The following is a 13,701-nucleotide window of genomic DNA, read 5'->3' on the forward strand; positions in this document are numbered from 1 at the left end:
CACTTGACAGACAAGTATTTACTTACATATACTTCAGCGGACGACGTTTTGGCAGTCGAACCATGCATGTATGCATCCACATCCAGCTGCTGCATGTAAGCAACTAACGAGGCGCGGACACGAAGTCAAGGGGGTCAGAGGGGGTGCAGCCTCCGGTTGGTGGTCAGGGTTGGTACGTAAGACCTGTGTTCCGCTGGCAGTGTGCTTGCTGGCACAGCTGAGCATGGGGTGGTGGCGGTTGTGGGTGGTGGCTGATGAAAGGAGGACATGGTAAGACCATACGTACCCAGGGGAGTGGTGTGGGATCGGCATGCCAAGGTCCAGCCCTTGCTGGGGGCAGTTGTTGCTGGATGGCGCGCTTTCGTTGAGGGTGGAGTGAGTGACTGACGGTTGAGGATCTCAAAAAGTTCTGCTCACCCTACCCGCCAGATCGTAACTAGGCAGAGCGGAAACGCAATGGAATGGCACGACCTTGAATCCCCGCAGGCCCAAAGTACCGCTTGTCGAGCATGCACGCTGAGTGAGCCTGCGGTTGCATCTTCTGCACACGCGTCATCTCTGTGCTTGTCAACCACCAACGCCTCTGAACCCTCAACCACAACACACTCGTCCTTTACTGCTCGCCGCAATTTCCTCCGTGCCGTGCCGTGCCGTGCATGTGTGTTTTGTTTTCTTTTTTTTCTTCGAGACTGCCATCCTCTTTTCCCATTCGTGCAGGCAGTCCGCCGTCCTCCGTGCGACGTCAGTTTGCTGCGCTAGCTCGCGTCGTGACGCTACCGTGTGGTTCCCTGGTGTACATCAGCTCCTTGCGGCTGTGTGACTGCCGTGCTTGCCGCCCGAGGTCATTCAGACCCCGACCACCTCCGTGCACGCACATTTTCAAACAGCCACGCCCGGGTGACCCTTGTTTTTCTCTCGCCATTTCTAGTTGAATTTCCTACGCCGGCTCCCATTCTTTGACATCGCTCGCGTACGGTGCTCAGCTGACGGGACACACTTCAACTGCCATCATGCGCCGTTGTGGCGCACCTCCCACCTTCACCGCCTCTGCGCTGGTCAAAAGCGGGCTGCTCCTATTTCTAGCTGGTGCATACCTACTCACAGCACCCGATGGCACCCAAGCACAAACACTGCTAGAGGAGCCACCTCTCCTGCCTCCGGCCATCATGCGCTTCAACCGAACCCGGGATGGCAAAGAGGTGGTCCACATGTCCCGCCACGTGAACAACACGATGACCACCACCGATGCCATGCCCCCGCGCCCGCCGGCAGACGCGTCTATTGATGAGCTCTTTCAGGAAAACGTACGTGCTCCCGCCTCACCCCCTTCCCCCTTCTTCCATCCCATGCGGACGAAAAAGTTAAGAGGGAAGCAGCATTCTTTTGCCCTCTCCGTCTGAAGCTTGCTAACGCCAGGAATGCCTGCAAATACAGTTGTACTTGCGCGAGATGCTGGCGCGCGCAGAACGCAAGGTGCCAGAGACCCCCTGGTGGCAGGATCGCCTTGATCAGCTCGGTTCCACCCCAAGTCCCCTCCGTGGAGAACTCGGCGTGCTGTTTGCTACCCCCATCTTTCGCACCAATATCAACCTTTTCTTCCCCAAAGAACGCGTCGCTGTAGGTCAATAACCTTGGCTCCTCCCCTTTGACATCTCCACCTCACCAGCCGCTATCAAGCCGCGGCTCAGACGTGCGCGCTTTCCTCGTTATTTGCTCACACACAAACTACTCTTTGCGAGCATAGGCCATCAATGCTCGGCTCCAAGCCTTCATCTTGAAGCACTACGCCGAAGTTGTCCGCGCTGGGCTTGAGCGTGACAATGTTGTTTTTGCCGACGCGAAAGTCTCCGTTCCACGCTGTGCGTTCCTGTCGCACAGCCTCGAGGCACCCTTGCTCCCTCGTACTCCATGCGCTTGGACAGAACTCCAGGCGAGCTAATCTTCTGTTTTCCCGCGTCCGTAGACAACAACGTCAATAACGCCTTCTTTGAGCGCCAGCGCAGCATCAACAACAAGATTGCCGAGGAGCAAAACTACACCCCCGAAGGCTTCCTGGACGACTTGAAGGAGATGGCTGATCTCAAGCTCTTCTGGCGCAAGTCCATCCGTTCTTTTTGGGAGAATGTTCCAGGTCGAGTCAAAGATATTGACACACTAGCCAATGAGAATACCAATCAGTTCTTTTACTGGGCCGCCGTCAATCACCATGGCATTGATCACCACACCCATGTGCACTACCGAGCGTTTATCAGCGGCGTCTACTATGTCAAGTGAGCCTCCCCTGTGCACCAGCAGATTTCTGTGCTGTTTGTTTGGGTCGTGGTGGAGCGCCACATGCCTGCCTCACGCCTTCTTCGCCACCTATTGATCAGGGTTCCACCGCTTGCCGGCGACTTTTGCCTCTACGACCCTCGCGGCTTTCCCCAGCATCCCTTTCACATTGAGAAGCAAATTGCCCCCGTCGAAGGTGCGCCGCCAACTTGTAGTTGCTGTGCCGCATCACGCGCCAATGCCTGCACCACTGCATCCACCGCCTTGTTTTTCTTGCCAATCAAACAGCAATGTCACGAAGCATCAAATCCGTGCTCTGTCCTCTGTCATCACAGGTGATCTGCACATCTTTCCCGGCTACGTTCCGCACTCGGTCAATCCAACTTTTGGTTCTGAGCCCCGAATTGCCATCGCCTTCAACCTCAACGTTCGTGAAATGCAGGCTTGGACCCATTCCTTCGGAGAACCGCTTTGTTTGCACCCACGTCTGACCAGGCTCTTGCTTCTCCGTCCTGCCATCCAACAGGGTGATCCCGATGCCTGGAAGGACATGGTGGACATTCAAATCTACTCCAATGTGTTTGCCAACTCCAAGCGTTAGGCTGGTTTTGGTCTCTTTGTATTATTAGGTGCCATGTAATTTGTCAGAGGGTCTCGTCTAAATTGTGATTGATTTGCGACAAGCGCGTTTGGACCTCGCGCTTGGTTGGATCAATTTTGGGTTTGCAAACCTTTTCTCATTTTTTTTTTTTGGTTTGGTTGTGTTGACACTTTTCGTGCATGAGAGTATATACGTGGCCCAACGCCGCTGCCGCATGAGGACAGGCGGGCGCGCGCGTGCAAGGGCGGCAATTGTAATTCCCATGTCCATTGAGCGTTGATTGAGAGAGCCTGTCCATGGGCGAACCTGGCACGAGGGCGTGGCTTTACTCAAGTGCTTGGCGTGCTTGCCAGCGCTCGAGAGCTGCACCTCGCAGCAACAAAAGCACCACTTCCATGTGCGGTGTGTGAGGGAACAGGTCAACGGCACGCACACGAACCAACTGGAAGGGGTCACCCTGCCAGCGCTTGCTAGTTTTGCGGCACAAACTAGGGCAAAAAAAAATCACACATCAGCGCACGATAAATTTTGGATGAGCATCGAGTGAGAATGGCTAGCAAGGCACCAAAGGGCCTGGCACGTACTCGACAATGTTGGTATGAGATGCCTTGAAGTTGCAAGCCACATAAACAAGCCTAAGAATCAAATCAGACCCATGCATGAGCGCCCGGGCAAACTCGCTTTGAGCCTTCTTGTGAACACTTGTCCTTCCGAGAGGCAAACGTACTCTTCAAGCGGCTGACAGGAGCGGATGGCCCGCAGCACGTCACCGTCTACAACGGATTGTCAGATGAGTGGCAAGAACGCATCCTATGATCCACCTACGAACCCCCCCCGGCTGCAGACCAACGGTTCAAACTTACGCAAGCCGCAGCGAGGCGGGTCAACAATGCCCACCACTCGTTCCTCTTGTACACCTGATTGCACAGCCCACAGCCCCATATGGGCCCACACAAGGATTGAGACGAGGCAAGAGGGAGGCCAAGCATTGTAGCAAAGGACGCCAGAGGGGCGCTGATGCAGTCAGACTAGGCATCAAAGTGACAACGTACGGGCAGCCACTTCAGGCATGGTCTTTTCCGCTCGGCCAGCAAAATAAGAGCAATTGGTCAAGCCTAAGGCATGTGCAGTTGGGATTAGATCAGCAAGCTCCAGGTTTAGCGCACGTCTGGTCTCTGCAGGACTGTCTGTCAAGCGCACCGTTGAGTTCGGCATTGTGCTTCGCATCCTCCACGGCGGACTCAACCAGCTCAAAGCCAATGACGCGGCGGACGCGGTTGGCATACAGCTGCCCAATGGTGCCAGTGCCAGAGCAAATGTCTAGCAGGGCGCACTCGCGCTGGGCAACATCCTAAGGGGGTTGAAAAACAACCAAACAAACACCCGGGTGAGAATGGTCCTATTTTTGCAGCTTTCGCTCGAGCCTGACTGCAGTCATCATGAGCGAGTGTGCAATCTGCTATGATCCAGATGGGTCTGATCACCCACCGACAAGCCGGCCCAGTCGCCGACCAAGCGGTAGAGTTCCTCCGCCGCTGGGATGTTGACTGCGCATCAATGTCAAGAAGCCGGATGAGCAAGTCGCGAGAAAGGACAAAGCCAGAGTCGATGGCTTCAACTCAAGGGTCGCACCTTGGAAAAACGCATCCGGTGATACGCGGAATGTCAAGCCATTCATTGTTTCCAGCATTTGCTGTTGCATTCAAGTGACACGAAGCACGAGGTTACACTGAGGTTGAAGCAAGAGGGGCATACGGGGTGTCCACGACCTGGTGTCTTACCTGCTCGCCCAAGATTTGGTAGATCGGACGTTCAGGGGCTGTCAAGCCCGACTGCGAGAAGGAAAAAAAGGATGCGAGAGAAGGAAAAGAGAAAGAGAGCGGAAAAGCCAGGTGTCATTGTATTCAGCACCACAGAGCAGACTGGTGGCAATGGATTTGCGGCAGTCGTCTGCGTTGAAGACTGACCGCCGAGTTGTCCACCTGCACCATGAGGTGCTGAAGAATGTCGGGTTGTTCCTTTTGCTCAGCAGCGAAGAATGCGCGCATGGCAGCAATCTCCGCCTCAAATTGGTCTTCAGACAAGCCTTGCGAGGACATCTAAAAGCATGACCAGAGCAAAAGCCCGCCCAACAGGGATCGCGCAGAGGCGAGTCAACTGAGAACAAAGTCCAATGCCTTCCTTCTCAAAGCAAAGCTGACGGGCTCGACTGACCAGTAGCACGGACATGTGCTCCTCGTGAGTGGTTTTGCGCACCATCAACTGGCGAAAGTTGCCCTACAATCGGCATTTGATCGCTTGATGAGATGCTGAACCAAGTCCAAAAGCCCGGAGCATAGAGCAAGGGGTTTTTTTCATGCCAAAAGAGAGGGGCCAACCGAGTTGTTGGAGCGATCAAAGCCTTTGAGACTGCTCTTCTTCAAATAGGCCTACCAGAATCGAGGTGTGAGAAAAAGTGGAGCGGATTCACGATCTGTCCGGCAGTTGATGGTTGAGACTCTCGAGGCCTGTCATGTAGATTAAAAAAAGGCAAGACGGACCTCAACCACACGAGCGAGTCGTTTGAAAGACTCGGGAACATGGGGCACTTGCGTAGGGCGTTCAACAGAGAGAATGCCCTCGACGAAACGACCCAGCTGAAAGCCCAGAATCTTGTCCTATGGGCAGATGCGGCACGAGTACTGCTGGGTCAGAAGAACGCGGTCATGGGGCCAGGATTGTGCACTGCAATTTAGGGCTAGTACCTCGCCCTCAGGACTTCGGCCAACGGTAAACTCGCATTTGTTGCGATAGCCGTCTAGGACTGGTGAGCGCAGTGGGGCCTCAACATTGTACACGCGGGCCTGGCCTGTTTGAGCCCAAGGCACGCCGGCTCTAAACATTAAGCAAGACGTAAGAAATCAGCACAGCTTCCAAGACCCTGGCGTTGGGAAAGGATGGGCATTGGGCGCACTTGGAAAGCTTGAGGTCGAGATCCGTCAGAATGTTGAGCTGCATGGCAATCAACGCCGCCAATTAATGCTCAGTCAGCACTGTGTGGATATGCTTGACGAGTTGAAGCGAACATGGCAGAATGCGACGACAACAAACGGACCATGGCGTCGTGCTTGAGGTTAAGCTGCTCGGGGTAGGGCTTGTGCATATAAGGCGCCACCTGCACAAAATCATGCGAATTCGCGTTTGAAAACAACAACAACAACAACAACAACAACAACAACAACAACAACAACAACAACAACAGCATTCAACAAGATTCAACAAGACAGCCAACAACAAACAACTGATGAGGCACAGGTTGGCGGCGTTCTGGTAAAACTGAGCAAAAAGTAATGTGGAAAAGGCAAGGTATGGTCCAGGGCGGCACGTGGCGAGAAAATGAGCTTGCCTTGAGGGCGATCTGCTCCACAGGTGGAAGGTCAGAAGGTATGTCGTTGGCCTTGGCGCGCTTTGCAACAGGTGCTGAGGCTGGGAGTTCAAAGGACGGAAAGGAGTGGGCAGGCAGACGCAATTTAATACCGATGCCAAGTCCTATTTCTAGAGCGAGGGTAAGATGGAGAAGGACTGGCATACGTGGCTCGCGACGAGGGGGGCGTTTGGCGGTGCTGGTTTGGGCCGAAAGCGTGCGGTTCCTGGCAAGGAGCATGGGTGCGTGGGGGGTCAGCTCTGGCGAGGAGACAGACGATGCGAAAATCGCGGAAAAGATAGAGCATGACGACGACAACAATGCCCACAGTCGAGAATACTGCAAATCCGGACACAGTGCAAGATGGGACGAATGGCGGCACTGACCGGTATTGAGTACCATCGACAGCCGCTTGAAGAGCCTGCTGCTGCTCCTTATCGCGACACAGCACAAGCGCGGTGGGCTGGCCGGCGCGCTTGACAACTTTTTGGAATGTCTAATTGTTGATGGAGGGTAAAGATCGGACGTACAGAACGTGCGTCACTGCGACATCTTTAACGGGCAGGAGCTTGAGCACGCACACGAAAGACACAAAGGCACAAACCACGTTGCGCTGGCGCAAGTGGGCTTTAATATCGGAGACTTGGGCGTGGCGAGGAATGTTGTTGAGGTGCACGCGTAGTTCGATCTCAGGAACAGCTGTCGCCCCAATACAAGCCGAAATGAATCCTTGGGGTGAGATGCGCGGTGCGATGCATGTGCGATGTGACTCTTCCGCGTCCATTCATCGATCCCGTACCGGGCGCTTCCGGAGGCATGGCGGCATCCGTTGCCGCAGCTTGCACCGGCGGCACAGCTTGCACCGGCGTGGCCTCGGTGGAAAGAAAGGCACCCATGACTCCCGGTCTATACCGTTTAACCCACACACCCTCCAAACGAGCTTCAGCAACAGCCGCAACGGCAGGCACGGAGACGGCAGGCAAGGAGACCCGGCCACCAACAGCGGGAACAACAAGACGAGCGCGGAAGAGGAGAGCCGACAACCACGCGCTCATCATTCATCCGCCCGGCCCACAAATTGCTGACATTTTAGTTGTCAGATGTCAGATGATTCGGTTACTTGTCAGATGATTCGGTTATTTGTCAGCTTGTTGGGTGTGGGAGGGGGGTCTGTGGTTGTGTGGCATGCTGGAGGTCTCATCTCTGGTTGACTGTAGGAAATATAGTGTAGTGGCTTTCAAGGTTTGGGCGAACCTCTCACAAAGATCAACCCCCAAGCTGCTCTCTCTGCCGCTCTCACCTGACAACCTTGAAATGGGGCGTCCCAAGAGGACCGACCACCCCATGTTTTGATTTTCAACCCCTCTTGGGCCCCTCCGCACCCTCGTCGCCGTCGCCCCTCTCCGTCGCTCAGCTCGCTCCCTCTGTGCGTTGAATCTACTCGAGCAGATAGACAGAGAGATAGATGGACGCAGAGAGAGCGTGTGTGGTGTGTGAAAGATTATGAGCAAGGCTGCTCGCTGAGGCAGCTGGCCACCATATACGCCTGTTGATCGAGGAACGCCGGGATGGTGGATCAGGTAGATGGTGTTGGACGCTACTCTCTTCTTGTTCCTTGTATGAGCTGGTGGGGCAGCTCACCAGCTTCTGTTCTCATCGATGGCCAGTTTGCAGGTGCGCCTTTTTTCTGAGCGATTGCGAGCTGCCTAGTTTGATCTACGACATTGGTCGAGCCTCTGCTGTGTCGGCACCGCGTATCCCTCAGCGACATGGCCTCCTTGGCTCTCAATCTCGACGAGAGTCGAGATGAGCCTAGCGAGACTCGAACCGACCCCGAAGCAGGCCGGCCGGTCTCTGGACTCACCAGTAGCACACAGCTGGCATTTTCAGCACACAGCACTCCACCCGCGTCACCTGCCCGCATCACCCCCACCCTCTTGATACCGGTGCAAGCCGCGGATGCTACACCGGCCTCGGACGCACACGCGAATGCTACACCAGCCTTGGACGCACACGCGGATTCTATTGGCTTGGAATCTGGTCTCGTGGCCTCTCCTCATAGCTCCAATGGTGCCGGTCATGTCATTCACTTGAACGTCAGTAATGGTCCGAATGAGCCTCAGGGCCTACCGGCTTGGGGCTCCATTCGTAGCCGTGGCAGCCAAAGCGGGCTGACGCCCCTTGTTACCGCTGGACGGGGAATACCTCCAACTGAGGGGCACCACATTCGCTTTGGTGAAGCCATCGTGCATATGGATGCCGTCGAGGTTGACAACCGTGCGAACCCCTCGCGCAGGGAGGTCGGTGTTCAAGCAACAGAGTTGGATGAGACCCTCATCAATGCCTTGCCCAGTACGCGAGCCGTGCAATTTCAACATCACAATCTTGCACGAGAGATGAAGGAGCAGCAAGGTCGTTTGCAGTCGGCCCACACCAGTCGTCGCGCTAGCCAGCGAGTGCTCCAGCGCATGGTGTCTCGCCGCAAACACAGCCGCGTTGCTCCTCTTCTGGATGACATGGACCTTGATATTGACGCGCCTACGCGCTTGAAAAACAGGTTGGCTTTTTTTTCAATTTTTTTTTTTTTTTTCAATAATATTCGGACCCTGCTAAGTTCCTGGTCCACTTTTGGTGTTGCTGCGATGATGCTGGTGACCCATGAGTGTATCAAGTCAATGGAATTCTGATGTCTGTCTTTGGCTGCTGGCACCATAGAGACAACGTGCGAGCTAACCTCAAGGGCTGGCGTCTCGTGTGGTATGACTTTCGTACCTGGGTCCAGATGCAGCGCCACAAACGCCGTGATCCCATTCCCATCTGGCGCAGTGCCATCAAAGACATTGAGGGCCAGTTCGGCAGTACCCTCACCTCCTTCTTCGTCTTTCTCCGGTGCGTGCCTGGGTGCCTGGGTGCCCGCTCTTGAGGCCCTCCACCCCGGCCTCTAATTCCGACATTGCTGTTCTCATTGTGGTGGCATCTGCCAATCGGTGGCGCCAGCTGGTTGTTCTTGCTCAATGCAATGTTGGCCATGCTGATCTCTTGCGTCATCACTATCCCTACGCTCATTACTTTTGACTACCAAACGCGCATTACGGAGCGCTTCCAATGGTGCGGCTGCTTTACTTCAACTTGCCTTGCTTGTCAGCGCCAAAGCTACTTCGATAACATGATTGCGATACACAGGTTTAATCTCTTTGACGGCGAGGGCGCCATGGGCGAATCATGGGCCTTCTTTGGCGTAAGGCGACTGATTTCACTGCAGCGTTGAGGCCGCCGCGACTCACTCGCTCTCTACACAAGCTGTAGCTCATCTTGCGTGCCCTCTTCTTTGCAACAGGGCTACGATGCTGTCGTCGACAATACCTATCGCATGGATCTGATGTACATCCTGACCATGATTGTTCTCTTCATTGGATGCTTCGTGTTTGTGGTCAACAACATAGCCAATGCTATTGGAAACCTCTCCTCGTCTGGCTCCTTGGTCAAAGTGGTTAGTTTCTTGCCTCCCCGCCCAAAGCGCTCGCCCCGAACCCAGCCGTTGAAAAGTCCCACAGTCTCCTCACCACTCGAGGGCTCGACGTTTTGTGTTCTCGTGCCCAGAGCGTTCGATATCCATTTGCCACCATCATGTTTACTTCCTGGGACCACAGCTTCACTTCGAATGAGGTAAAGGCGTGTGCTTTTCCTTCCCACCTCATCCATAACACAACTTCAACGTCGAGCCAAAGTTCAAACGAGTGCACGCTTGGCTTGCGGCGCTTGGCACAGGGCGTGGAAACCCTGCAAAACACTATTCAACAAGCATTTTTCGAAACTCTGGCCGAGAAGCGGGCCAAAGAGGAGCTACAAGAGATGCGCGATACTCCTTGGCGTCAAAAGGCACGCCTTTACGGTATGTTTGTGGGGTCCACCGTGCCGGCGGGCCGTCATTGCCCATCTTGATCCGGCTTTGCTTTTTTTTTTTTTTTTTTTTTTTTTTTTTTTTTTTTTTTGTTTACACACTAGTTGGTGTAGCTGCGGCCCTCAAACACCTGTAATTCTTTGTGTGCGGTTTCAGGTTTTCGAGCGTTGGCATGGTTCATTTGGATGACACTGGTAGCCAGTGCGTTTGTGGCGGTCTGGTTTGTTGTGCAAGAGAGCACAACGAGTGGCCAGCAGACGGTGGTGCAGACCTACGGTCCGACTGCAGTCTTTTCTTTTATTAATGGCGCACTTCCATATCCCATCAAAAAGCTGCCCGTGTTCTTAGAGCACTACAAGCACCCTAAAACTGAAATGGCAGTAAGTACTGGCCTTTTCGCGCCGAGCAGAGCTCAAGGGGATCCCAATTGGGACGAGGTCATGACCAAGAAGTGACCAAAGAACAACCTTGGTGGTGTTGATTGCCTCAATCCCGCATGCTCGATGCTTTTTCCTAGATTACCATTCTGCGCACGTTCTTGTTGCGCATTTTGACCATTTATGCCCTGCTCTACGGCTTTTTTACCAAATATGAGCTGGATGCTGTTCAGCTGCCCAGTTACAACGGCACCGCCTACGTGTCTCAGGTTCAGTCACTGCCCCAAACCGTGCTCGCAATAGGAGGTTGCACTTTGTGGCTCAGTTGGGTCTGGTGACTCTTGGTCGTTGGTACGCATCCACTCCATAGGCAGAATGTGCCGGCACACGGGTGGGGCAAGACTTGTGGAAGCTCATCATTGTGGACACAGTCGTGTCAATCTGCCAGCGTTTCGGTGCCACCCTGTTCTTCTACATTGTGTACAAACACCGTGTCCAGCTTGAGGTCATCCAGTCTGTGTTGGGCCTTGTCTATCGCCAAGGTATGTCTGTACTGCCACTGAACCACTGTCTTGGCACTCCAGACCCTTGGAACTCTTTCGTTGATCTCACACGGATGTTTCAAATCTGCGGCAGGCCTCATTTGGGTCGGCATGGTCTTTTGCCCAATTCTTCCCGTCCTGGCCATGCTGACCAATATTATTTATTTTTACTTCTTTCTGGCCTTGGTGAGTGCAAGCATGTTTACGTCAAGCAAAAAGGCACAGTGGTGCTTTCAGTCTGCTCAGCATTCTATCAGTGCACCCCTATTCTCATGATGGGTGTCGTTGTGGCCGCGCTTCTGGATCAGGTCAAGCGAATTTGTCGACCGCCAGACAAGCGGTTTGTCCAAAACCGAAACAACACTTTTTTCATGTTCTGTCTTGCCAGCACCCTCTTCTTCGTGGCCATTCCCGTTGCGTGGGCGCTAAAGGTTTATGACCCCAACTGCGGGCCCTATGCCCAGAGCCGTTACGAGTCAGCCTTTGACGGCATTTGGGAGTGGGTGAAGGACCAACGCACGTCCTTCCAAGACTTTATCGCCACTCTGACCGACCCGGTGCTCGTGTGCGGCGTCTTCATCATGCTTGGTACGTGTTCTCCCGACCAAGCGTACCTGTTGTTGGTGTGACTCGGTCTGCGCTCACTTTGCTTTGCTCACGCACTCACCCTCGGCCTTTAGGTGTTGCTTTCCGAGCCCAACACGTGCGCCTCGAGCGTACCCGACACAAGTATTATGAAATCTACACCGAGATTCAACAGTTGCGTCGGGACAAACGCTTCCTGCTGGAGAAGAAAACAAACTGAAGGTCTACATCCAGCTGATAATAATTGGCCTTCTCGCTAGCGACGAGGCAAGCTCGTTTGCTTCCTGTTCGTGCATTTCATTCCATTTTTTGACTGACTATGATCATGATCGTCGTCGTTGTTGTAAAGGAAACTGTTGTTTTATTCGCAAGCCACTTGCACGCACTAAACGTTATTCGATTTTTATTTTTTTCATATCTTCCCGAGTTGAGGCCAAGTTGAGTCGCACAGAGGCATATACTACAAGGCAAAACAGCGGGACACACAATCCTGTCCTCGCACTCCCAAAAAGGAGGGTCGGTCAGCCAAGACCGTGTCGGCCTCCTGTATAGCTGGCCCTCGGGACCCAGGTGATCGGACAAGAAAACCACGCCCAATGTCATTAACATACAAAGAGCATACAGATGGGTTTCGGGCACAATCGCGAAGAAGAGAGATGAGCAAAAGCTGGACTAGATCAGACACGAGAACGGCAGAACACAGATACACACACACAAAAAAAAAGGACGGAAGGGCAGAAGCACCAATAGAGCACTGTCATCTGCAGCTTGGCAGCAAAATCGGTGCCAGGTGCCATTTGAAGGTTGCAAATAATGCCGCTCAACCACCTTTGAGCTCAGAAAGGGCTAGTCGTCGTTGAACGCCAATGCCTCTCAAAGCGTCAAGACCAATTTTCGAGTTGTTCTGGCGTGGTGTTTGAGGGCAACAAGGTGTGACTACTGCTTTTGCTGCTCCAAACGAGCCTTGGCCGTGGCCATGGCGATGGTTTCCACACTAGCGCGCAAGTAACAAAGAGCAGTTGACATGTGAGTTCAAACAACCGGCATGCACGAGGCGGCTTCAGGCATCACAGCAGGTTGTGGGAGCGCATGTGCTGGCTCTTCTGAAACCTTCTCGAGGGTTGCGGGATAACAAACCTCGTGTCGGGCCGGTAAGCGACGCCAATAACCATGAGAACGAGAGCCAGACCCATGCCACCCATGTAAATGCCCTCCCAGGCCTCAACCTTGCGCGCACCAGGCTGAAGGGATGGCGGGATGAGCGTTGTGAACGAGCAGCACACGCCAAAGCAAGAGCACAAAGACCTACCTTTTCGCCGAAAAGCAGGCCATTGGGAGGCTGAGGACCAGTGGGAGCGTGGTGCGCATCGCCACCACGGCGGGCCATCTGGCGCAGAGGGCGCAGCATCTGTCGCATGGTCGCTGCCATTGTGCTCTTATGCCAAATCAATAAAATAGAGAGAGAGAGAGAGAGAGAGAGAGAGAGAGAGAGAGAGAGAGAGAGAGAGTCAGAGAGAGTCAGAGAGAGAGTCAGAGAGAGAGTCAGAGAGAGAGAGAGAGAGTCAGAGAGAGCAGAGAGAGAGTCAGAGAGAGAGTCGGAGAGAGAGAGAGAGAGTCAGAGAGAGAGAGAGAGAGTCAGAGCGAACGAGAGAACAAAAGAACCAAAGAAAGAGGCAAAAAGCGCTTAAATTTCAATTAGCTTGGCGTTAAAAGTATCTGGTTCAAGCATTCAAAAACGTAGGAAGGGAGACTTGTTGAAAACAGGTGTTTCCACTCCTCCTGCGTTTTGGCTGACAGCTGGTAGCAAAGCGAGAATCATGGTGTACAAAGTGTAGCCAAAGGCACAGTATCGCTGAGACGACCCGTTGAGAGACGGGGTCGACGGATTTCGTTTCTCATCTCGTCTGGCTCCTCAATCTCAAATCACGCGCGCGCAGGACGGGGGAAGCGTGGCGGTGTGCTGAATGCATTTACAGAGAGAAGCAGACACTGATTGTGGTGGTGTTGCTTGACGCCGTGTG

General features: G+C 53.8%; 4 protein-coding genes across 4 annotated transcripts; 3 read left to right on the forward strand and 1 right to left on the reverse strand.

Moving 5' to 3' along the window:
- Positions 1-1,010: 1,010 nt before the first annotated feature.
- Positions 1,011-2,762, forward strand: MONBRDRAFT_23848 (uncharacterized protein; the record flags this gene model as incomplete). Its single annotated transcript, XM_001744050.1, has 5 exons — positions 1,011-1,304; positions 1,417-1,621; positions 1,964-2,270; positions 2,373-2,467; positions 2,560-2,762. The coding sequence occupies 5 exons, from the start codon at positions 1,011-1,013 to the stop codon at positions 2,760-2,762; spliced, it is 1,104 nt and encodes a 367-aa protein (XP_001744102.1).
- A 435-nt stretch (positions 2,763-3,197) lies between these two features.
- Positions 3,198-4,562, reverse strand: MONBRDRAFT_15473 (uncharacterized protein; the record flags this gene model as incomplete). The annotated part of the gene is made up of 7 exons (XM_001744249.1): positions 3,198-3,360; positions 3,457-3,552; positions 3,732-3,789; positions 3,925-3,987; positions 4,073-4,211; positions 4,361-4,419; positions 4,505-4,562. The coding sequence occupies 7 exons, from the start codon at positions 4,560-4,562 to the stop codon at positions 3,198-3,200; spliced, it is 636 nt and encodes a 211-aa protein (XP_001744301.1).
- A 3,482-nt stretch (positions 4,563-8,044) lies between these two features.
- MONBRDRAFT_6695 (uncharacterized protein) lies at positions 8,045-11,900 on the forward strand (the record flags this gene model as incomplete). The annotated part of the gene is made up of 10 exons (XM_001744051.1): positions 8,045-8,832; positions 8,991-9,164; positions 9,273-9,513; positions 9,613-9,765; positions 9,876-10,167; positions 10,333-10,556; positions 10,694-10,822; positions 10,924-11,095; positions 11,342-11,683; positions 11,776-11,900. 10 exons carry the CDS (start codon positions 8,045-8,047, stop codon positions 11,898-11,900), a joined length of 2,640 nt encoding a protein of 879 aa, XP_001744103.1.
- Positions 11,901-12,937: 1,037 nt separating this feature from the next.
- Positions 12,938-13,368, forward strand: MONBRDRAFT_23851 (uncharacterized protein; the record flags this gene model as incomplete). The annotated part of the gene is made up of 2 exons (XM_001744052.1): positions 12,938-13,040; positions 13,139-13,368. The coding sequence occupies 2 exons, from the start codon at positions 12,938-12,940 to the stop codon at positions 13,366-13,368; spliced, it is 333 nt and encodes a 110-aa protein (XP_001744104.1).
- Positions 13,369-13,701: the final 333 nt, after the last annotated feature.

The sequence above is a fragment of the Monosiga brevicollis genome, genomic scaffold (assembly GCF_000002865.3).
Source record: "Monosiga brevicollis MX1 MONBRscaffold_5 genomic scaffold, whole genome shotgun sequence".
Classification (NCBI taxonomy): domain Eukaryota; class Choanoflagellata; order Craspedida; family Salpingoecidae; genus Monosiga; species Monosiga brevicollis.